This window comes from Bos indicus, chromosome 26 (assembly GCF_029378745.1).
Source record: "Bos indicus isolate NIAB-ARS_2022 breed Sahiwal x Tharparkar chromosome 26, NIAB-ARS_B.indTharparkar_mat_pri_1.0, whole genome shotgun sequence".
In the NCBI taxonomy this organism is placed as follows: Eukaryota; Metazoa; Chordata; class Mammalia; order Artiodactyla; family Bovidae; genus Bos; species Bos indicus.
The window spans coordinates 23,549,968-23,575,624 of record NC_091785.1 but is presented as its reverse complement, the minus strand read 5'-3'; the positions used below and the strand labels follow the sequence as shown (position 1 = coordinate 23,575,624).

At 41.6% G+C, this 25,657-nt stretch overlaps 1 protein-coding gene across 3 annotated transcripts in view; it reads right to left on the bottom strand.

The window, feature by feature from the left end:
- CNNM2 (cyclin and CBS domain divalent metal cation transport mediator 2) overlaps positions 1-25,657 on the bottom strand; it is a 184,070-nt gene that overhangs the window by 24,149 nt on the left and 134,264 nt on the right. For 2 of the 3 annotated variants that reach the window (XM_019988575.2, XM_019988576.2), the window contains exons 2-4: positions 10,693-10,836; positions 7,737-7,874; positions 5,554-5,723 (exon numbers count right to left, since the gene is read on the bottom strand). In XM_019988575.2, the coding sequence (XP_019844134.2) occupies positions 5,554-5,723; positions 7,737-7,874; positions 10,693-10,836 (452 nt within the window). Of the gene's footprint in view, positions 1-5,553; positions 5,724-7,736; positions 7,875-10,692; positions 10,837-25,657 lie in introns of those variants that run through there. The other variant, XR_011564267.1, reaches the window with a different exon arrangement.

Genomic DNA, 25,657 nt, shown 5'->3' with positions numbered 1-25,657 from the left:
GGGCAGGACAGACTCCCAAAGGAAGAAGGGGCATCACATGGGTAAACTGACCAACAGGAAGAAGGCTTCACTGCCCCAAGCAAAGCTGCTGGCTCCTCGAGTACAGTGACTCCCACAGGATCCCACCTTTCCTTGGAAAAAGGTGTAACTCCTTTCAAAGTTTCTAAGCATCCACAAAGTGCTCAGTGATCACATGGACCTGGCCTCTAGGGAGAAGCCTCAGCTGTCCTCGCTGGCATGAACAAGGTCAAGCGATCAGTGGAGGCCATGGGCTCATGGCTGAAGACCCTCAGATCCCATATGCTGAGCAGCTACTTGGTCTCCTGCTCACTCTGGAATTGAGTTCTCTTTTTATTTCCTGTTTTTCAAATCATCATCACAAGTAGGCTTTGACACGTACAGGGAGATACCATTAAATGCCAGGTCACCAGCACTACCCAATAGGAAGAGGAACACCACCCATCCACTCTAAAGCAATATTTTTCAATCTGGAGTCCGCAGATGTTGTCCTGGGACTCAGCAAGTTCATAAATGCTTAAATTAAAAAAAAATTTTTTTTGATGGTCAAAAATTAATGTACACATATTTCAGGCTATCTCGTTGACCATCATCTAACCAAGTGCTACCACCAGATGTCAGTGCCAGCACTTGCCTTTACTGCTCAAATCTCTCTGTTAGGAAGCTGTTCTTACTACATAAATCATTGTGGCTAAGCCTTCTACTCATCCAAATGGGAGTTTGTTAAGACTCCACCCTAGATGTAATGAATCCTCAAGAGATTCCCAAGCACACTGAAGTGTGAGAAGCACTGAGCCAAAGAGAAAGCAGCGAGGAGGACTAAACATAGAAATAATCCGGTCACACCCAGCAGAGGCCAACTAACAGCACAACATACTGTACAAACATACAAAGTAGCTCAAACTGAGCACAGGGCTGGAGGGTACCTTCCTCGCCAGGTGCAGGGGAGCCGAGTGCGCTGGATGCAAGAGCAACAGTCTGGGCCCACTGGCACTTTCCTGTCAGCCGAACAACATCATTTACACATTCAAAGTGCTAATTACAAACTTGCTCTCTTTATTGTTCTATACAAGAGTTCTCCGCTCAAAGGGTTCAAAAGGAACTTATATTGGTTTCATATTGGGTTGGCCAAAGAGTTTTTTGAGGTTTTTCTGTAAGGTGTTATGGAAAAACTCAAATGAACTCTTTAGCCAACCCAATATTTATACATACTTTTTTAAAAAAAATAGGGTTGACGCTAGGTAGCTAATTTTTTTCATTAACGTGACTGTGTCATCAGTACATGAGTCAAGAGTGAGGAAATATTATCCACTGAGACACATAAGATCCTGCAACTCAAAACTCCATGAGAAGGTTTGATATTGAAGGCTTAAAATTCCTTTCCCAAATAGCAGGTGAAATGATGTTAAGTATTGTGTTTTTTGTTCACTGTTCATCATGGATTTTTACAGAGATTTTTTTTGGTGGGGGTAGAGGGTTTGTTTTCTAAAATCAAGAATGGATGTTTACCTCTGTCAGTTGCCTTTTTGATAACTATCGATAGTATAAGGATTTTTTCTTTTACTGCTTTCTTAATTAACATGGCATATTTTAGTTTTGTTGTCCTTTTATTAAACTGGCCCTAAATTTCTAAAATAATCCTAATTCAGTCACAGTGAACAACTCTTTGGGTCTACTGTTGGTTTCTAACTGCTATCTTTTTATTTAGGACTTCTCCATCAATGTGGATAAGTGAGACTGGGCCACAGTAGTATTTACTCAGACTTAATTAGATAAGGCCATGTTGTCCTAAAGAATGCATATGACAGTCAATCATTTTTTTTTCTATGTGTGTAATATAGAAATTGAATTCTTTAAAGTCTCAACTTTTCCCCCAAGTGATTCTTTTGATTCTAGCTGCTTTTCAGGGGGGCAAGGGAGAACTTCTAGTTTTGCTTTTTCTCTTATCACATTAATTATGGTATGAGAATACTAAGTTTGTTCATCTTTTAAAAGACCCAATCTTGATTTTGTATATATGTAGAGTTTTTTCACTTTAAAAGTTATTTTCATGATAATCTATTATTTAATTTGTTCTTTTGAGTTTGTTGCTTTGCTCTTTTTCTATTACAGAAAATTATAGGTATCTTTTTTCTTATGCAAATACTTATAGAAATAAAAGTTTAAAATTTGCCATATTATGTATACAGTATTTATATTATTTAATAGTCTTATGGTATTTTATGATAATCTATATATTTTCTCCCTAATTCAGTTGCTACTTAGGGTTTTTAGTTTGCCATTAATTCACAATTTTTAACATATTTAAACAGGTAGTACATACACATGGAAATTCAAAAAGAGCAGTAAGTTTCCCTTCCACCCTATTCCTAGTTCTCCAAACCTCCTCCTCAGAGGCAATGATTATTATGTGTGTGTAAAGGAAGAACGTAGGTTCCTTTAACACAAATGAGAACATCTTATACTGTCTGTTATATACACATCTTTGTAAGAGAACTGACCACAATTTTAAAATAGCTCTGTACTTTTCAATTATGCATTTTTATGTTTAATTTTATTTCATTATGATCTGTGCAGATTGTTTTTATGAAATTTCTTTCTGAATTTACTAGACATTACATGTGACAGCAAATGACCAATTTTTATGAAGTCATATAAAATGTTTTTAAAAGTGTACTTCCCTAGCTTTATATTTAATTTTCTTCAACCTGGTTAATTTTGTTTTATTATGTACACAATTTAAAACTAATATTTTTCCTTCTGTTTTTATGATGGTAGAAAAAAATTTTCCATCAAAATTATGTTCCTATCCATTTCCATTATTTTATTAAGTTATTTAAGGTATGTAGAGCCAATAAAGTTTTCTTTCACTATCTACTGTGTTTTTATCAAAATACATTTTATTTAAAAAACTATTTTCTCAGATAAAACTTGAAAGTGCCTTTTTATTCATCTGTAGTGGGATGTATGTGCCCCATAACCTATAGGATATTCTTTTAATTAAGCTTACTTGAGTGGTTTGCCCTTTGAATAAATTTATTTCATCTAGGGTTTAAACTCAAAATGATGTTTCTATTTATAATTATATTCCAGACATCAATCATTTGATAAGAGTTTTCAAGTATCTTCAGAAGAGGGCAGCTCGCTAGCCCTGGGACAGGAAGGGAAGGCAGCTACTGCTGCTTTCTACTAATTTAATGCTCTTAAAATACAGTGGAACATATTCAATAATCTGGCATGAATTTCCAATGATGGATTAGTGATATTTTAGCTTGGACTATACTCTGTATGGGGCTTCCCAGGTGGCTCAGTGGTAAAGAATCTGCCTGCTAAGGCAGGAGACACAGGTTTGATCCCTGGGTCTGAAAGAATCCCCAGAGGAGGAAATGGCAACCCACTCCAGGATTCTTGCCTGGGAAATCCCACGGACAGAGGAGTGTGGAGGGCTACAGTCCATGGGGTCACAAACAGTCAGACATGACTGAGCGACTAGGCATATGTTAGACTGACAGGGTATTAGATTTCATTTTGTCATACTCTGCGTACCTCAAGTAACTGGCTGGCTCACAAGAACATGACTTTCACCAAACTCTATAATTTGAACACCTCCATAAATCCTGTACATCTTTATAAAACCCTCATGACATCATCAGTTCCAAGAACTTGTCACATTTACAAAAATATTTAACATGACACAGGTATTCAAATATAGTTACATAGACCTAAAAGTCTTCTGAAAAATATCTTTAAAGATTTACTTATAAAAGAACAAAGATTATGAAGTCCCTCTTCCATAAAATCTACTTTTAGATCTATCAGCCAGGAAATGGCTTTCTTACATACCAATAGAGCATTAATGAATCTGAATTCATAAATGCTAACTATATAAAAATCAACAATTGAAAGCCATAGAGTTTCTACTATTACTGAAATTCACAATGTCAACCCTCAGAGTTCTCCGAAATAAACTGTCTTTAATGTCATTTAGCTTCCCTAGGTTTAAGGAATATTCATATCGACCTTTTATGAGAAACATGAATGCTTTTCCTTCACTGTGGTAAATAAAGTTAATTCTCAATAGCCCCCTCAGAGTTTCAAGCTCATCTATCCCCAGAGAAACAAAAAACACAGCTCAGGACTGAATGAGACTAAGTTTAGTAGAAGCATCAGGGTACTGACTTAGAAAACCTGCAAACAGAAGTTTCCAAGGGAACACCCTATGAAAGCAGCATATACCCAGTTAATCCAGACTTTTCTACAGCTCCTGACTTCTGCATCCAGAATTCACTGTACAGGCCAAACATAGGGCATGAACACAACACTTCCCAGAGTCTCCAACATCTAGACATTTGATAAACGTTACTTTCAAATAAAAGAACTTTAGTTCATTTAGATAACTAGGACTTGCTAGATGCAAACTGTAGATGGCCCTCTGCTGCTGCTAAGTCGCTTCAGTCGTGTCCGACTCTGTGCGACCCAATAGACGGCAGCCCACCAGGCTCCCCCGTCCCTGGGAGTCTCCAGGCAAGAATACTGGAGTGGGGTGCCATTGCCTTCTCCTACAGATGGGCCTACCAAGTGCTAATTATACTCTTACAAAGATCCTTCCAATTCTTATTAGGAAGTAACCAAGAAACAGGAGAATGCTAAAAGCGCTAGTATTCTCGTACTGAAATACACTCCGAATTCCCATAAAAGTAATTGTTCACTAAATAGGTATAAGAAATCAATAAAACGAGCACACTGTTCTTTGTACTATGCATGTTGGTCTCCATGCCAAGAACTGTGCTCTACCAGGTGAAACTGTGAGATAACAAGGGCCTCCTGTCAACTCAAGCACAGAAGCCCCTCTAAGAGGACTCAGAATGGAGGGACCTTCTCACCTTATATAGTGGATTATGTTATAGTAAAGAAGGAGGTAAGTAACCACTGCTGTGAGAGGCTGTGATTACCCATCAGTTGCTCATTAAAACAGAATCTGGTTAGTAACCAGGAATAAAAGCAATACATTCGGGTTTTTCCATAACACCTTATGGGAAAACCCAAACGAACTTTTGGGCCAACCCAATAAATGGATTATTCTGACAACATTAAGAGAAGAGATAATAAGGAATCTCTAAGAAGCTGTGTAAGGCCAAGTCTTAATGAGGGATGGAAGAAAGAAAAGACAATGAAAAGAAGACCCAAGGAACTCACAACACTAACATTTCAAATGTCCAGCCAAGATTTAGACACACACAGTTAATTCCCCAAACTCTTCCAAAAAACAAACACACACCTGAATTCACCCTTCTTCAAAGGAATGCCTCGATGCCTCAGCAATCACCAAGTGCCTATCAGTACTGGAAATTAAAGTAACTAACGACACTGCTTTTGCAGATATGAAAACAGGGAGATGAAATTCTCCCACATATAAGGCCACCCCAGAAGTTAAGTGTGCAATCCTTGACACCCATTCACCTACACCAAGTCTCCTCAGAGCTGGAAGGGTGGGTACTCAATGAGATCAAACAACTATTGATTAATACTTCTGACCTGCAAAATGAGAACGAAGTAGTCTACAGGTTTGTTTCGCTGGTAGAGGTAGTATTCTGGAGCTTTCTTGTTCTTCTCATCATACTTCAGTTCCTGGATGACATTGGGGTGCTTTAGCAGCCTTAGAAGGATCTTCTCTGACATCTGGGATGGGCTAAATGCTTCTACTTCTATAGATATAAACACAACTCGATATTACACTTCAAATGGATGGAAAAAATGATGCTAGTGATTAAAGTGTTTAAAGAATACTTGGAATCGAAGCAATACAGCATGGATTAATGAGACTTCCGTTTCGTGATCCACTGGGGGCAGATAACCTGGGAGAAATTAGAAAATGCTGAATTCTCATGTTTGTTGCTTTAGAATTTTTCTTTTTCAACCTGTCATTGGTATCAGGTATCATAAAAAAAAAAAAAAATACCCTCATTTTCTGACTGACACAAAGGAAAATCAACCAGAAGCAGGCTCCATGACTGCCAGGACACCCTGCAACAGGCCACAAAAGACTGACTGTCCAACAACAGCCAAAGGAAGAAGCAGAGGTCAGGAAGCGTCTAAGCGTGGGTTAGTACCAGGTGCTCAGACGCAGTGCTCACATCTCATTCTCCCATCGACTACCCTGAGAAAGTCTGGAAACAGAGGAAGGTAGAGATTCAGAATAAAAGCAAGGCACGTGCACACAACAACATGCACTCCAGCTTGCTATTAAAAAAAGTAATGTTGATCTGAATTGATAAAGATAGTGATTTCATTTAAAATAACAAAACCCCAAGTTACTGACTTAAGGGTGCTATACTGAAAGTGAACTTTATGGTATCTCTGAGGCATAATAAGATAACATCTAAATTGTGGTTCTTAAATGATGAAGAACAACATTATCAGAAATAAAAAAAATAAGTTATTGTTCATATGTCTTAAAAGGTTTTTAATTATGTTATATGTGAGACCTATAGATTCTGCATTAGTTCAGTGATTTTTTTGTAATAACAAAATAAGATAGTACATCACAGAAGTTTTGGAAAATACAGAAAAAGAGAAAGAAGAAAATAAACCTATAAACCAACCACTCATAACCATTCTGAGCAATTGGTGAGTATTTCTTTCCCATACCTCACCTAGGCATGAGTACCATGTACATACGTGTGTGTGTACACTAAAAAATACAAGGATAATCTTGTGTACACATGGTTTTATACTGTTTCTTCTTACTTTACACTAAGTATTTTCACATGTGATAAGTATTATATGATGAGCCTTTCGAGGTATCTGAAAAAATGATCTTAAAGAGTGTATAACATTCCATCACGTGGTTGCTGTTAGCCTTCTTTTCAAAATATCTCAAGTACACTGCATTCAGTTGAAAGGCACTGGCTGCCCATCTTGGACACAGACGTCTTCTATAGGCCACTGGGCACTCTCAGATTCTCTCACACTTCCCCCTGGCCAACAGAGCTCACCCTTCGCCTAGAGAGCCATCTGGGGATGTGAGCAGGGTCAGTCAGTCTCTCAAATCCGTTCGACCTTGACCTCCCTGGAGCAGTCACTGCCGGCTGGGTCGGTGGTTTTAATAATGTGAACACTTGCCTCCTGGAATGGGCCTGAGTTAACAATCTGCTTTGAAGAGGCCATCAGGAAATCTATGTCAGAGTTCTGAGGATTTCTGATTTCATTACAACCAGAAAGGGTAAAGATTTAATTTTGAGAATTTATTGTTCTTCACTGCAAATCATAGCACCTGTGCCACCACTGATGTCCAACTGTTCTTCCGAGGCAAGCTGAAGAGAGAGCTACTCAATGCCTGACACACCGAGATGGGGTCTGGTATGCACTGTCCGCCTGCTCCGCCAGCTGGCTCTCCCCTGGACTGAGCTGAAGCGGATGGCCTGGCCTACCGTTCACATGCAGTGTGGCACTAACATTCATCCTTACCTTTCAGACCAATTTTAAGTTACTGGTCCACCCCTGGTAAATGTCTCAGAGGGTTCATGCCGACACTGAACATAGGAGAGGAGAGAATTTAAAAAGAAAAAAACAAAACAAAACAAAAAAAACAAAACACAAAAGTGGCATTACTTATCACCCCAGGTCCCAGGCTCCACCCCCAGCCCACCCCAGTCAGCGTGGGCGAGAAACTTGCTCCAGGGTTGGCAGAGATTTCAAACTGTGATAAGCGCACTTGCCTGTTGCTAGGAAACGGTGCATGGCCAAGAGAAGCTGTGGTGATATTTTAACCTTCATCTCGCTGTCTGTTTGCTTAAAGGCAGAAAAATCTTGCTTTCTTTCTCGATGGGCCACTTTCTTTTTCGTTCTGTTATCAGCTGAGGGAGGAACGAGAAAAGGAAAAAGTAAGGAAACACATTCCATTAGATCAGGGCTCTTTTTGAACAAAAAATGACACGATATATTGGAAAGGCTAAGCTCGCTCTCCAGATGGTGGGCACGCTACATACAAACAGCACGTGGAGAGGGGAGGGACACTCATCGGACCAGTGCAGCACAGGCGTGGCTATGACACAATCCAGAGTACGAAATCACAGGTAACATGATTAGGGATGACCGTGGACATACGCTGGGAAGGTCTACAGGGCCCTTCTAAGTATTATTAATGGGCAGCTGTGGACAAAAATCCTCCCCTCGTAGAGCCTTTACACAACCACGCAGCGACAGGACATGAGCCCAGGGCGCACACAGGCTCCTGTTACTCAGGCTGCCACACAGCAGGAAGAACAATCACACTACAGAAGACACAGAGAAGCATGTCCCTGCCAGCCTCTGCTGAAAGAGCACACACACACACACACACACAAAACCTCGAGAAATGAACAAGAACACTTTCACAGAACAGTGATTATTTGTGATTGATTTTAATAATATTATCTGTTGATCTTAGTAATAATACCCCAGACCATGAGACCCTCAAGGTCAAGCAAATACGAAGGAGTGATTCAGAACAGAGGTCAGCACATTTCCTCTGCAAAGGGCTGGACAGTAAATATTTCAGGCTTGCGGGCCATGTACACTCTGTTGCAACTACAACTCTGCTGTTGAGCAAAAAGAAGCCATGTGAAAATGAATTAGCAGGGCTGTGCTGCAGTAAAACTGTATTCTGGATAGGACATTTTAATTCCGTATCATTTTTACGTGTCACAAAATAATATTCTTTTGACTTTTTAACAACTGAAAAAATGTTAAAAAAATTTTTTTTAGCTTGTAAGTGTAGTTTGCCAATCCTTGATCTTGAACGTGTCAAATGCAAAACTTCTGGACAAAGTAATGATCAAGAAAAAACTAGGTTAGAGACAATTTGCTTGCTTTTCCTAATTGCTTGCTTTCCGCCCTCAAGAATCATGAGTCTTTACATTACCATTTCATGCCTAAGGCAAAACACTGACGACTAATCAGGCTTGTCCTGGGGAGAAGGCAATCACAACCTGGAATTTTCCTCTGTCCCAAATTCTCTTTAAAGTCAGGCAGCAAAAATCAAGGCAAGCATTCTGAATCATTTTCTAATGTCAAAGGTCGTCATCATCCCTGAACTGAATCAAGACTATCCTTGAAACACAGTTCAGTATCTCATCTCAGGAAGCCATGTATGAAATCAGTCTCATCAAGGTTTAAAAGAAGTGAGCTGAAGTGTAAACATAAAGGCGCATAAATGTCTAGATTATCTTTCTTACACTGAGGATTACCCCTGGGGAAACATATAAATATGCAGAGACACACTTGGTATTAAACAGTCTCTGTGAGGAAGGATGAAAAGAATGTAAACACACAATTAACAATATTCTCTATTATGAAAGCTCTGATTATTTTCCAAGAGTCAAAAGGATAAAACACATAGGGACCGGGGTTGTTTAAAGAACACTATACAGATGTGAGGGAAAAAATAAGATCCATTTGGGAAGCAGGTCAAGAAATAAATATTAATTTTTTTTTTTTAAGGGTGGACAGAAGACTTCAGTTTTAAAATGAGGGACATTCCCTTTCCAATAGGCCTGAATAAAATGACTCTGCTTTGAGCAAGGCTGGTTTTGTCCTTGGTGCTCCAGGCCACCTGAACGGTCCCTTTTCCCCTCCAATTCAAGCTTGAAAAGCTCAACAGGATACAAAGAGCCCAAATTCTCCTTCTCTATACCACCTTTGACAGCCCCTAACATCTCAGGCCTCAGGCCATCTTTGGCATTAAGAAACTCTTTAAAGAGTATTACTTTGCTAAGAGTGAGGCTGAGGAAATCCAACAGTTGTGGATTTAATAGGACAGAATGCAGGTTCATTGCCCAGCCCAGGATCCGGCCTATGTGTGTGTGCTAAGTCACTTCAGTCGTGTTTGGCTCTGCGTGACCCTAAGGACTGCAGTGCACCAGTCCATGGGATTCCCCAGGCAAGAGAATCCTGGGGTGGGTTGCCATGCCCTCCTCCAGGGGATCTTCCCAATCCAGGGATCGAACCTGTGTCTCTTAAAACATCTCCTACACTGGCAGGTGGGTTCTTTACCACTAGCACCACCTGGGAAGCCCCAGGACCAACCCTACTCCTGGGCAAACAGCTGTGGATACCCACCGTCCCCAATCCAAGCCCACCTCCCAGAAGGCAGAGAAACAGAACGAGAAAGACACGCTTTGACTGTGTACCCTAACCTGTCCTGCTCTTGCTATATACTCCGCAGTGACAACACTACCCAGCAAAACTACGCCTGCAAACTTCACCTCTATCCCGACCCATGGGTACTAGAACGAGGAAATTTCAACAGTTCCTATCCACAAACCCTTTTCAGTTTTTAAGCATTTGAATTATGACTTTAAGTAGAGGCAGAAACTTAACTGAAACAATTTGCCTAACTGTGTAAAATGAAAGCCAAGGATGGAGTTCTCTGTTCAGGGCAAATAATGCCCAGCTCAGAAGCAGTTGGCTTTTCAAAAATAAAAAACCATGGCCAGTTGATATTACAGGACCTGCACTCTTCTTCCTCTGCGGTGGAAAGACTGGTGTATACTTGTAGGTGGTACCCAGCCTACACACACTGTGTGTTATTAGAAATAGACAGACAACAGCTGGAGAGATGTCAGATGACTCACAAACAACATGGCAAATAAAAGCAAAGGTTTTGCAAAGTTATACTCAGGCGACGGTACTCACTGTATAAATCTGTTTCATCTAGAATCTCAGATTTGATGATTTCTTCAATCACATCCTCTAATGTGACAATTCCCAGAACTTCATAAAATGGATCCCCCTCTCCCTCATTGTTTACTCGCTGCACAATAGCCAGGTGAGATTTACCTTTAAAGGAAAGAAAGCAAAGAGGTAATTTTCAGAGGTGATTTTCTCAATTTCCTGAATGAAATCTTATAAAGGATTATGTTAAAAACAGCAGCAAACACAGATACCAGATTATCAAAGTCTACCTTTCAGCATTTAAAAATGGTTTAGAAATGTTTGTCCACAAACAAATGGCAAAGCTGCATGGGCCATCAAAAGTAAGACCAGTTAAGCCAAAACAGCATCATCATCTACACCCCGGGCACCACCATGGCGCCATGTGCTTCTTAATGGAGCTGGTCTTGGTTATGTCAGCTGTTCCTTTGTGACCACTTAGCAACTGCTGCTTTACCTGAGGACAGCAGCTCTCAAGGTGTGGTCTGTGGACCCCTAGGGGCACCCAGGACCATTTTAGGAAAGTCAGAAAGGCCAAATCCTTTTCATTTAGATTACTAAAATGTTCCTGGAGTTTTCTACTGTGTTGGTATTTGCACCAATGGTATAAAAGTGCCTCAGCACAAGTCAAGGCAGCGGTAGTAGTAGGTCACTACTAGTGGTCACTGTCTTCTCCAACACACACACACACACACACACACAGTAAAATGGGGAAAATCTGTTCAAGTATCCTTTAAATTAGGAGTTTGGGATTAAAACATACAAATTACTGTGGATAAAATCTATAGCCATCATGGACCTACTGTATAGGACTTCATAAAATGTTCCCTATAGTACAGGGAACTATACTCAATATCTTGTGAGAACCTACAATGGAAGAGAATTTTTAAAAGTATATAAAACTGAATCACTTTGCTATACACCTGGAATTAACAGAACACTGTAAATCAACTGTATTTCAATTAAAAATTGTAAAAATAATTCTTTTCCATAGGGAAAAAAATATCCTTGATGACACAGTAGAAGTAATCAGCTTAATTAAATCTTGATTCCTGGGACTTGTCTTTCAATATTGTACATGACAAATTGAAAAGTACCATAAAACATTTCTCTTGCATTCTGAAGTATGATAGTTGTTTTGAGGAAAAGGACTCATGCAAACTGAGTTGCAAGTTGGATCAATTTTTTCACCAAACATTTTAAAGAATAACTACCAAGCTATGGTTATTTAGACTTGGATATTTGGCAGACATTTTCTTGAAAATGAACACGATGAGCCTATTACATTCAGGAAAACAACAGCAGTGTTCATTGCCAAACAGAACATCTGAGCTTTCAAGGGAAAATTAGGATTTCTGGAAACTTGGATCCACCACCGTGAAACTTGAGAGCTTCTCAGTGAAGACTTACCTGATGGAGACAGGTGGCGCTATTAACAAATGTGATTTGTAAAGTACTGAACAATAAAATGTGTCAACAGTTCAAAGATCTGCCTAACTCTGTGAACCAGTATTCTCCAAATGACCATGGCCATGATGTTACCAAATCATGCATGGGTAAACGAGTTATTCAAAATGCAATGCATAACAGTGGATTTTTAAAAACCTTTTATTTTGCAGTAATTTTAGATTTACAGAAAAGTGACAGAGTTCTTGTATACCCTTTACTCAACTTCCCCCTTCCACTATTAACACCTTACTTTACCATGATATATTCATCAAAACTAGAAGTTGACACTGATATGGTAACAGTAAGGACATTCTAGATTTTATTTGGATTTCACCAGTTTTTCCATTAATGTCCTCTTTCTGTTCAAGTATCCAATCTTGAGGACCACACTGCACTTAGCTGTCGTGTCTTCCCAGTTTCCTCTGGTCTATGACGGTTTCCCAGTCTGCCCTTGTTTTTCACGAGCTTGACAATCAAGGAGTTCTGGTCAGGTACTCTGCAGAATATCTTCTGATTTGGACATACTTTTCCGATGTGAGTTTTTTCGTTACAGGACATCAGGGCTCACATCATCACAGGCGACGTCCACGGTCACTGTGTGGCCAGGGCAGTGATCCTCAGGCTTCTCCACCACAGAAGTTACCCATTTTCCCTTTGTCCTCATTCTACTCTTTGGAAGCAAGTCATTTGGTCTAGCCCCACCCCCAGGGAGGGCGAGTGGCAGGAATTAAGCTCTACTTGTTGGAGTCAGGGAATAGCTACACACATTACTCAGAATTCTTTTGTAAGGAAGATTCCAGACCAAAAGATCTTAATGGAACAGGGCACCACAAGTCCACTGGCATAGTTTCAGATGCTACACCGCAACTAACCTTAAAGAAGCGATCACTTGGGGGGGTTGGGGTTATTATCAAAGAACATCTAAATATTCATAAAGGTTATTAAAATACCCCTCCCTTTTCAAATACATATCTGTGTGAGGACAGAGTTTCTTCACACGCCTCAATAAAAACAGTGTATAGCACAGACTGAATGCAGAAGAGGATCTAGCTGCCCTCCATTTAGCTTGATAATAAACAATACACAGAAAGGCAACCACTACTCTCTTTACTATTCAAGTTTTGGAAAAAGTTATTTTTACTAAAAATGCTACGTTACCACTTAATGGATTCATGGTTGTCCCTTAAAAATAAGTAAATGTTTAAAATTCCTCAGGTTTAATTTCAAATATAGTAAACATCAAAAAGATATCCTATAAGAACACATGCTGTGAAACCGACCACTTCTGGATGCGAACTCTAGTATCACCGCTTTAGCTACCACCAGCTGTGTGATCAGGACCAAGGCCTATGTAACTTTTCTGAGCCTCAGTCTCCTCTTCTCTAAACCCAGGCTCATGATAACTGCTGCCATGCAGGATTATCGTTAGAATCAGGGATAATGTACCTAGCAAAGGCAGGAACTGGGATCAACTGGGCAATCAATAAATGGTAGCTTATATTAATTTATCAATATTCTTCCTCAATTCTAAGGCACTATCAACTATTACCAGCTTAGTCAGAAAGAAAAAGTCTACTACATTAAATGTGCACTGTGACAGAAACATAAATTACCATATGTAAAATAGATAGCCAGTGAAATTTGCTCTATGACGCAGAGAACTCAAATCAGGTGCTCTGTGACAACCTAGAGGGGTGGGAGGGGGGAGGGAGTTTAAGAGAGAGGGGACACGTGTATATCTATGGCTGATTCATGGTGAGGTATGGCAGAAACCAACACAATATTGTAAAGCAATTGTCCTCCAATTAAAAATTTGAAAATTAAAAAAGGATGCATCTCAATTTCAGAAAGATCTTTTAAAAATATTAAATTTATCTCATACACCAATCATTGGTTTTCCTAAACCAAGCCATGAGGGCAGCTGAAACGTATCCTTAAGCTAAGCCAAGGAGACATGATATCTGGAAACTTCATGATCATTTTAACATTATATTATTTTCTTTAATTGGAGCATAACTGTTTTACAATGTTAATTTCTGCTGCAGGACAACATGAATCAGCTATATGTATTCATATATCTTCCCCCTCTTGAGCCTCCCCCTACCCAATGTAATTATATTTTTAAATGACAGGGTGAGGGTTTTTTTGGAGGCGGTGGGAGTGAGGGCACGTCATTTAAATAAACTTTACTTCAAACTGGGTGAGTTTGCTCAGACACAACCAGCCAAACTAAAAATTTCCTGAAGACCAGTTCTGATGAAGTTCCCAGCACCTACTTACTCAGAGGCTGGCTTTGGGTCTGTGGGTTCATCTGCCCTTTCTGCTCTGCCTCAGACCCCTTTGCAGGCAACGCTGTCTGGAGACTGAGAAGTTAAGATTGTTAAGACAACTAGGCATCCTAACAATCTGCATCCTTAGCGTGCTCACACTCAAAGAATGAAAATATTTTGAGCAAATGAGACTACAAGGGAAACTTATCAGCAACAGATATATAAACACCGCATCAGGTCAAGTCAATTCCAGTCTAGTCAGTTTGGTTAGGTCAGTTTCTCCCATCTGCTTTCCCAAGGACCCAAACATAAGCAGTTAAAAATTCTTGGTGAATGCTGTCTGTCGAAAGTTAAATTCTTTTGCTATTCCCAGCTTGTGATCATTTAAAAGGAATTTTCCAAAGCAAGGTCTAATATTAGACTCAAAATGAAGTTTCCATTCCACTGAGGCGCTATTCTCACCAAAGTAACTACCGCATAATCAGATTGTCTTGGAGCAATTCGTTTAAATGCAGATGGACATACTTGAAATACCAGCTCGACAGCACCAACAGATCTGACTGGAAAAGGCCTTACTCTAGAAATTATTCATGTAAGCTAGGCTTCTTAGATGGAAAATTAGGTTTTCTTCCTAGCTCAGTGTTCCCTTTCACACCCCCACCTCCAATGTTGAAACTTCTTCATCTGCCCCAGAGTCACATATTTTTAGCTTTGGAATTCCTGGTGAGAAGTCTTGTTTTCTAACCTTCTTCCCAGTAAGCAGTACCAAAAAAAAAAAAAGATATCCCTCTTCTCTAATCATGCTTTTGGAAGACAGCAATATAAGGTACCTCTTCCCCTACTTAACCATTCACTGCAGGGAGTTCAGCCTTTGGCCTCATCAATGGAACCATCAAAGGGAAAATATAAACTTATCAAAACAGAAATTTAAAGAACTGAGCTCAAATAACATCATTCTTAACCTGAGCGTTGGAGGGATTAAGCCAGGATTGAAAGCAGCAAAGCAATTTTGGGGAAACTAATAAAAGATATTTATAAACCAAAAACTGGAAAAGATTATGAACTGATGGATTCTTAACTTCCAAAGAGAAGAATAAAAACACAGCAATCAGCACAATATGCGATTACAGGCATGAAATAGCACTAAAGCTTTTTAATATAGCTAGATTATATAAACTTGATTAATTATATATAGAATAAAGCAGACATTGCTGGTACAATTAGGGCTTGGAGACAGCCCTTTGTGGCTAGCTATAAGGGGTCTTGCAGTATTCATGTCATTTCAAACTGTCCTGAAACTTATACCTACAGCCTCTCGACTAGTCTGGTCCTAGATGACTAATGGAATACTTAAGTCAGACCTAGGAGAATCTATGCAGGCCTCTCTTCAGAGTATAGGGCTCCATAAACACATTTCCAGTCAAATTCAGAATTGTTAAGTTCACTGTGAAATAATCACCTAGATTTTAACTGCTATGTGTTCAAAACAGGGCACTTACACAGATGAAATTATAATAACACGTCTTCACTGTGAGGTAGGCTAAGTAAAATCATCTATATGCAATAAAATTAGGATCAAATTTCTGCCTCCGCCTGCTTCCACTGCTCCCCAAATCAAAGTACTGCATCATCTCTCTGGAGAATCGGCTCAGAATTGTTGTCAGTTGCCACGCTCGAATCTTTTAACCTTACCACAATGCTAGGCTCAGATTCTGAATGACAGATACCATTTGTATTTTGATAGGGATAATTAACTAGGTAATGATTAGGCTGACAAAGGGTACCGTAACCGCCTGATGAAAATATGGACTCATTTGCTCTCATACAAGTTTGATGTCAATCAAGTGAAATGGAACAGTAGGCAGAGTATCTGAAACACCTAAGGAAGAAAGCCAAGTGAGCAGATGAAGTAGAATGGAATCAGGAAAAACTTGACACAGCTGAGCTAATAACAAGCAACAAGCAGTACTCCAAACGACCGAACAATGTGAGCACAAAGCAGACAGGGGTCTTAAAACGCCACTTGTTTTGAACAGCAGGAAGAAAACAAACAGAAGATTCAACGATGAGGAACTAAAGCCAAACATTTTACGTCTGCCATGGCTGCTGTGTCCCACAATTGTAGGAGTTGTGCAGCGTCATGTGTGCATGCTAAGTTGCTTCTGCTGCTGCTGCTAAGTCGCTTCAGTCATGTCCGACTCTGTGCGACCCCATAGACGGCAGCCCACCAGGCTCCTCCGTCCCTGGGATTCTCCAGGCAAGAACACTGGAGTGGGTTGCCATTGCCTTCTCCAATGCATGAAAGTGAAAAGTGAAAGTGAAGTCGCTCAGTCGTGTCCGACTCTTAGCGACCCCATGGACTGCGGCCCACCAGGCTCCTCCATCCATGGGATTTTCCAGGCAAGAGTGCTGGAGTGGGGTGCCATAAGTTGCTTCAGTCATGTCCAACTCTGCAACCCCATGGACTGTACCCCACCTGGCTCCTCTGTCCATGGAATTCTCCCCTCAAGAATGCTGGAGTGGGCTGCCATGTCCTCCTCCATAGGATCTTCCTGACCCAGGGACCGAAACCCCATCTTCTGTGTCTCTTACACCACAGGTGGATTCTTTACCACTTGGCTACCAGGGAAGCCCATGCAGTGTTGTAGCCCTCCCATAAACAAGGGCATTAGGGCAAAGGAGGCATTTGATATGCCTCTGTTTTTAAACATTTCCCAGTTTACCTAACATAAGAATTATAATAATTCAACAAGTAGGAATCAATAAAGTTCCTAAGAATGAAACCAGTGATAAAATAAAGAAATGCTCTGTAAGTTAGAAGTCAGGTCCCCCTTCACTAAAATAAAACAAGATGGAGGATAGATTTGAAGGCCATACTTAAGATCTCCCAAGGAAACCAGTTTGCGTATAGGCCGTCAAGGAAGTCAATACACTTTAAGTAGCATTAGTTAGATTTAGTCTGATGTACAAAAATTGAACACACTGACCAACGATCTAACGTTTTTGAACATAATGTATAATCCATAAGGTACAATGCTATGTAAGTGTCATGAACTATAGTCACAAACTCATTCATTCACTCAGTAAATATGTACTGATGTCTACTATATATGCCAGGCTTATACCTCAGGGCACAAAACAAAGCTCTGGCTTTCAAGGAACATTCTAGCAGGGGAGACAAACACTCAGGGAAACAGTATAAATGCATGTCAGACTGTATAAAATGTGCAGTGCAGAACAAAAAAGCAGAGGCCAAATTATTTAGCTTAGGCTGGCCAGGGAAGGGCCTCCCTAGTAAGGGGACAGTTGAACAATGCTGGAAGGCGTTAAGGAGCCAAATGAAGTAAGTAAGGGGTTGGAGAAGATGTTTCAGGTGGAGGGAACGACGGAGCCCTGGAAAGGAGAGGCCTGGCGTGCTTGAGGGAAAGCAAGCAGTGTGGCTGGAGCAGAGTAAGCAGGAGAGAAAAAAGCAAAGATGAGATGGGGGTTGGGGGGGAGGCCGGGGTAGTTGGGGATGGGGGTAGTGCAGATCACATCTCCATCACCAAGACCTTAGCTTTTACTGAAGTGTGTGTGTGTGTCTGTGTGTGCGCGCACACCGTGTGTGCAGTTGCTCAGTCCTATCTGACTCTGCGACCCCATGGACTGTAGCCCACCAGGCTCTTCTGTCAATGGATTTTCCAGACCCAGGGATCGTGTGTATAAAATAGCTAACTAATGAGAACCTACTGTATACCACAGGGAACTGTACTCAGTGCTCTGTGGTGACCTAAATGGGAAGGAAGTTCAAAAAGTAGTTGGAATCAAGATTGCTGAGAGAAATATCAATAATCTCAGATATGCAGATGAAACCACCCTTATGGCAGAAAGCGAAGAAGAACTCAAGAGCCTCTTGATGACAATGAAAGAGGAGAGTGAAAAAGCTGGCCTAAAACTCAACATCCAAAAAACTAAGATCATGGCATCTGGTCCCATCACTTCATGGCAAATAGATGGGGTAACAACGGAAACTTTATTTTCAGACAGACTTTATTTTCTTTATTTTCAGTGATTTGGGGCTCCAAAATCACCACAGCCATGAAATTAAAAGACATTTGCTCCTTGGAAGAAAAGCTATGACCAATTTAGACAGCATATTAAAAAGCAGAGACATTACTTTGTCAACAGAAGTCCATATAGTCAAAGGTATGGTTTTTCCAGTAGTCATGTATGGATGTGAGAGTCGGACCCGAAAGAAAGCTGAGCACTGGAGAACTGACACTTCTGAACCGTGGTGTTGGAGAAAATTCTTGAGAGTCCCTTGGACTGCAAGGAGATCCAACCAGTCAATCCTAAAGGAAATTGGTCCTGAATATTCACTGGAAGGGCTGATGCTGAAGCTGAAGCTCCAATACTCTGGCCACTTGATACAAAGAACTTTTACTCATTGGAAAAGACTCTGATGCTGGCAAAGACTGAAGGAAGGAGGAGGAGGAGACAGAAGATGAGACGGTTGGATGACATCACCGACTCGATGGACATGAGTTTAAGCAAGTTCTGGGAGTTGGTGATGGACAAGGAAGCCTGGCATGCTGTAGTCCATAGGGTCACAAAGTGTCAGACAGGACTGAGCAACTGAACTGAACTGATACGTGTATGTATAGCTGATTCACCTTGCTGTAGAGCAGAAACACAACATTGCAAAGCAACTATACTCCGATCAAAATTTGAAAAAAACAAAAGTTATTTCAGTGATCTCAGTGACAAGGATGGTGGCCTGGACCAGATGGCAACAATGGAGGGGGTGGGAAGTACTTAGAATCTGGGTTTATATTTTAGATTAGAGTCAACAGGTTTTGCTGATCGACTGAATGTAGGCGGGAAAGGAGGAGACAAACCAGGGCTGACTATAGGATTTGGGGGCCTGAGCAACGGGAAGGACGGAGTTGCCATTTATAGAAGAGGACTGTGGAAGGTACTCGCCTGGAAAGAAGAAATCAGTTCAGTGTTAGGTTAAGTTCAAGATGCCTATTAGACTTCCCAGTGGAAATATCCGGAGAAGGCAATGGCACCCCACTCCAGTACTTTTGCCTGGAAAATCCCATGGACGGAGGAGCCTGGCAGGCTATCGTCCATGGGGTTGCTAGAGTCAGATGCGACTGAGCGACTTCACTTTCACTTTTCACTTTCATGCATTGGAGAAGGAAATGGCAACCCACTCCAGTGTTCTTGCATGACAATCAAAGGGACGTGGGAGCCTGGTGGGCTGCCGTCTATGGGGTCGCACAGAGTCAGACACGACTGATGCGACTTAGCAGCAGCGGAATTATCAAACCGGCAGTTACATACCTAAGTGCAGAATTCAACAGAGTGTGAGCCATGGGGGTTACAGATGAAGAGTGAGAACTCCCAGAGAAGAAAGGCTAGTGAAGCCAGACACCAGTGGAGATCACCAAGAGAGGTGGTGTGTGCAGCCTGAGCCCAGGGCAGGAAGTGGAGATAACTGTCAAAATGGAGACTGAGAAGGAGGGGCTGGTGGCATGAGCAGAGAAAAGAGAGATTGGTGTTTGGAAGCCAAATTTTTAAAAAACTACTTCAAGAAGCAGAAAAGTGGCCAACGTATCAAATGTGGCCAAAAGATCATGAAAGGTGACTTTGGGAACAAAAGATGCTCAAGATAAGAAAGGTCACAGATGAAGAATCCAAGGCTCACCATCTCAGTGTGCGATCCATGCGATTCCCACAACATCCTTCCTTCCTCTAACAAGAACAAACACACTGGCCTGCTTCTGCCAGGGCGCCTTCGCCTGAGAGCAAAGACCTGTATCTTTAGGCAGTCTTTGTCCTTCCTTAGTAACACCTCCCTCTTCTAAGTGCCACCTCTGGCAAAAGGGCCATTGGAGTTCCAATCACCCAGCCTTAAAACTCTGAATCACCTTTGCCTCTTTTCTCCAGATCTTTTCTTCTTTCTTTTTGAATGAAGAGTGAATGAATATAAACCTACTTACAATAACATGTAGGGGCACCGAGTGCAGCAGTGTGTGCACGGGACCTTTTGAAGGAGGTCATTATCTTTGTTATCTCCACCGTAGTTTGGCCTCAGGTCAAATGACTGGGAGGGAACACAGCCCCACCCATCAATAGAAAATTGGATTACAGATTTGCTGAGCATGGCCCCGACCCTCAGAACAAGACCCAGTTTCCCTCTCAGTCAGTCTCTCCCATCAGGAAGCTTCTATAAGCCTCTTATCCTTCTCCATTAGAGGGCAGACAGAATGAAAACCACAATCACAGAAAACTAACCTATCTGATCACACTGACCACAGCCTTGTCTAACTCAAAGAAACTATGAGCCATGCCGCGTAGGGCCACACAAGATGGACGGGTCATGGTGGAGAGTTCTGACAAAACGTGGTCCACTGGAGAAGGGAATGGCAAACCACTTCAGTATTCTTGCCTTGAGAACCCCATGAACAGTATGAAAAAGCAAAAAGATAGGACACTGAAAGAGGAACTCCCCAGTATACTACTGGAGATCAGTGGAGAAATAACTCCGGAAAAAATGAAGAGACGGAGCCAAAGCAAAAACACCACCCAGTTGTGGATGCGACTAGTGATGGAAGTAAAATCCGATGCTGTAAAGAGCGATATTGCATAGGAACCTGGAATGTTAGGCCCATGGATCAAGGAAAATTGGAAGTGGTCAAACTAGAGATGGCAAGAGTGAACATCAACATTTTAGGAATCAGAGAACTAAAATGGACTGGAATGGGTGAATTTAACCCCGATGACCATTATATCTACTACTGTGGGCAAGAATCCCTTAGAAGAAATGGAGTAGCCATCACAGTCAACAAGAGTCCAAAATGCAGTCCTTGGATGCAATCTCAAAAACGACAAAATGATCTCTGTTTGTTTCCAAGGCAAACCATTCAATATCACAGCAATCCAAGTCTATGCCCTGACGAGTAATGCTGAAGAAGCTGAAGTTGAACAGCTCTATGAAGACCTAGAAGACCTTCTAGAACTAACACCCCAAAAAGATGTCCTTTTCATTATAGGGGACTGGAATGCAAAAGTAGGAAGTCAAGAGATACCTGGAGTAACAGGCAAATTTGGCCTTGGAGTACAAAATGAAGCAGGGCAAAGACTAATAGAGTTTTGCCAAGAGAATGCACTGGTCATAGCAAACACCCTCTTCCAACAACACAAGAGGAGACTCTACACACGGACATCACCAGATGTTCAATACTGAAATCAGACTGATTATATTCTCTGCAGCCAAAGATGGAAAAGCTCTATACAGTCAGCAAAAACAAGACCGGGAGCTGACTGTGGCTCAGATCATGAACTCCTTATTGCCACATTCAGACTTAAATTGAAGAAAGTAGGGAAAATCACTAGACTATTCAGGTATGACTTAAATTAAATCCCTTATGATTATACAGTGGAAGTGAGAAATAGATTCAAGGAATTAGATCTGATAGAGTGCCTGAAGAACTATAGACAGAGGTTCATGACATTGTACAGGGGGCAGTGATCAAGACCATTCCCAAGAAAAAGAAATGCAAAAAGGCAAAACGGTTGTCTGAGGAGGCCTTGCAAATAGCTGTGAAAAGAAGAGAAGGGAAAGGCAAAAGAGAAAAGGAAAGATATACCCATTTGAATGCAGAGTTCCAAAGAATAGCAAGGAGACATAACAAAGCCTTCCTCAGTGATCAGTGCAAAGAAATAGAGGAAAACAATAGAATGGAAAAGACTAGAGATCGCTTCAGGAAAATCAGAGATACCAAGGGAACATTTCATGCAAAGATGGGCACAATAAAGGACAGAAATGGTATGGACCTAACAGAAGCAGAAGATATAAAGAGGAGGTGGCAAGAATACACAGAAGAACTATACAAAAGAGATATTCATGACCCAGATAATCACGATGGTGTGATCACTCACCTAGAGCCAGACATCCTGGAATGTGAAGTCAAGTGGGCCTTAGAAAGCATCACTACGAACAAAGCTAGTGGAGATGATGGAATTCCAGTGGAGCTATTTCAAATGCTAAAAGATGATGCTGTGAAAGTGCTGCAGTCATACGCCCCCAAATTTGGAAAACTCAGCAGTGGCCACAGGACTGGAAAAGGTCAGTTTTCATTCCAATCCCAAAGAAAGGCAATGCCAAAGAATGCACAAAACTGCACAATTGCACTTATCTCACCTGATAGCAAAGTAACACTCAAAATTCTCCAAGCCAGGCTTCAACAGTATATGAACCATGAACTTCCAGATGTTCAAGCTGGTTTTAGAAAAGGTAGAGAAATCAGAGATCAAATTGCCAACATCCATTGGATCACTGAAAAAGCAAGAGAGTTCCAGAAAAACATCTACTTCTGCTTTATTGACTACACCAAAGCCTTTGACTGTGTGGATCACCAACAAACTGTGGGAAATTCTTAAAGAGATGGGAATACCAGAGCACCTTACCTGCCTGAGAAAACTGTATGCAGGTCAAGAAGCAACAGAACTGGACATGGAACAACAGACTGGTTCCAAATAGGAAAAGGAGTATGTCAAGGCTATATATTGTCACCCTGCTTATTTAACTTATATGCAGAGTACATCATGAGAAATGCTGGACTAGATGAAGCACAAGCTAGAATTAAGACTGCTGGGAGAAATATCAATAACCTCAGATATGCAGATGACACCACCCTTATGGCAGAAAGCGAAGAACTAAAGAACCTCTGGATGAAAGTGAAAGAGTGAAAAAGTTGGCTTAAAACTCAACATTCAGAAAACGAAGATCATGGCATCCGGTCTCACCACTTCATGGGAAATAGATGGGGAAACAGTGACAGACTTTATTTTTTGGGGGCTCCAAAATCACTGCAGATGGTGACTGCAGCCATGAAATTAAGAGACACTTGCTCCTTGGAAGAAAAGTTATGACCAACCTAGACAGCATATTAAAAAGCAGAGACATTACTTTGCCAACAAAGTCTCGTCTAATCAAAGCTATATAAATAGAGTAGTCACATATAGATGTGAGAGTTGGACTATGAAGAAAGTTGAGCGCTGAAGAATTGATGCTTTTGAACTGTGGTGTTGGAGAAGACTCTTGAGAGGTCCTTGGACTGCAAGGAGATCCAACCAGTGGGAAATCAGTCTTGAATATTCATTGGAAGGACTGATGCTGAAGCTGAAACTCCAATACTCTGGTCAGCTGATGAGAATAACTGACTCATTGGAAAAGACTCCGATGCTGGGAAAGACTGAAGGAGGGAGAAGAAGGGGACGACAGAGGATGAGATGTTTGGATGGCATCACCAACTCAATGGACATGAATTTGAGTACACTCCAGGAGTTGGTGATGGACAGGGAGGCCTGGTGTGCTGCAGTCCATGGAGTCACAAAGAGTCGGACACGACTGAGCCACTGAACTGAACTGAACAATAAAATGTATAAGATGCACAGTTCAACAAGTACTTAAAGAACTACCACCCACAAAGGACTAAAGGGGTCAGGGCCTAACAGTGGACCTCAGGGTGTATGAGGCAGGAGGCGGGAGCAGGAATGGGGAACAGAAGGTGATAGGAGAAGTCGCTAAGGAAGGTGAGCAGACTTAGGCAGGTTTCCAGGGGGAACACAGGCCCACTTGTGTCCTCTTCACTAGGACCTCCTTCCCAGAACCCCTTCTCTTTGTTAACGGCAGGTCTCCCCAGAATAGATGTCCTGGTGGTCCAGGAACATATTATTACCTGGTGACTGAGTGCCAATACACTCTCAGAACAAGGAAAGCAATGCTCCTACTACGGTTAGCCTATGCAGAATACTGTGTTCATGTTTGGGTCTCTTATTTTATGAGGCAAACTGAGAAGAGAACTACCAAGATCTTGTAAGATGTATAAACTATGGCACATGAGGAGGAAATGGAGGCTAGAGACGTTGAGCCAGAAGAGAAACCTGGGCCAGGGTGAGCAGGACAGAGGCCTTCAAATCTCTGAAATGGAAAGCAAGCCTTTGGTTCTGTGCCTCCTCACCTGAGCACCTCCTCAACCAACTCACACCTTACTCACCACAAGGCTAGGAGATCATCAGCAACGCCTAGATGACAGGGACCTCTGTGTTCCTCATCTTTGTATCATTCTTCATCCACAGGCCCCACCAAATCTAGCACAATACCTAACACCCCCCACCCCACCCCCACCAAGACACAAAGGTAATACTTACTAAACCCTATCATTCTACAACTCAAAAGTGCTCACTTCCCTTCAATGACTGAATTTAAAAGAAAATGGCTTCGAGTAGGGTTCAAAGGCCATCAAGAACCTGGTCCTTAACTGCCCTGTCTTTCCCTCTTTTGGTCTCCAACATACGCCTCTTAGGGCTTCCCTGGTGGCTCAGATGGTAAAGAGTCCACCTGCAGTGTGGGAGACCTGGATTCGACCCCTGGGTTGGGAAGATCCTCTGGAGGAGGGCATGGCAGCCCACTCTAGTGTTCTTGCCTGGAGAATCCCATGGACAGAAGAGCCTGGCGGGCTACAGTCCATGGGGTTGCAGAGTCGGACACGACTGAGTGACTAAGCACACATACTCCTCTTATGTTCTTCTTCCCCAGCCGATCAAATGACTTGATTTTCTCCAACCGTAACCTCCATGGTTTTATTCATCCCACAGAACAAGTAGCAAGGAATCTCTCTCCCCTCAGGGGAAGGGACCAAAGATCACAGTGGGCCAACCCCTGCACGCACAGCCCCCCGGGACTGCCCGACCTGGGCCATGCTGTGTCATATCACAGCCGCACCTCACTCCCGCCAAAGCCACACCTGGGCTGTGGGAACGCCTGTGTCTCTACACCCGGAGTACATTTTTTTAAAAAACTTTATTTTATTTTGGAGTGTAGCCAATTAACAATGCTATGGGTAGTTTCAGATGCCCAGCAAAGCAACTCAGCCAAACATATACATGTATCCATTCTCCCCCAAACTCCCTTCCCATCCAGGCTGCCACACTCATATTGGTCTTAACAGTAGATACGTCCTTATCCTACCCCTCTCCCTCAACCAGCACAAAATCAAAAGAAAAAGAAACCCTGAATTACAAGCTATATTACACAAAACAGCTAATTTCTCACAGATTTTCATAATGAATGCATGGATGAATTCTTACACATGCCTTGTAGATCTTCTACTGACTTATACGGTGACAGATCTAGTATTATAACATGAGTAAAATGGTAAGATTTGTTTAAGGAG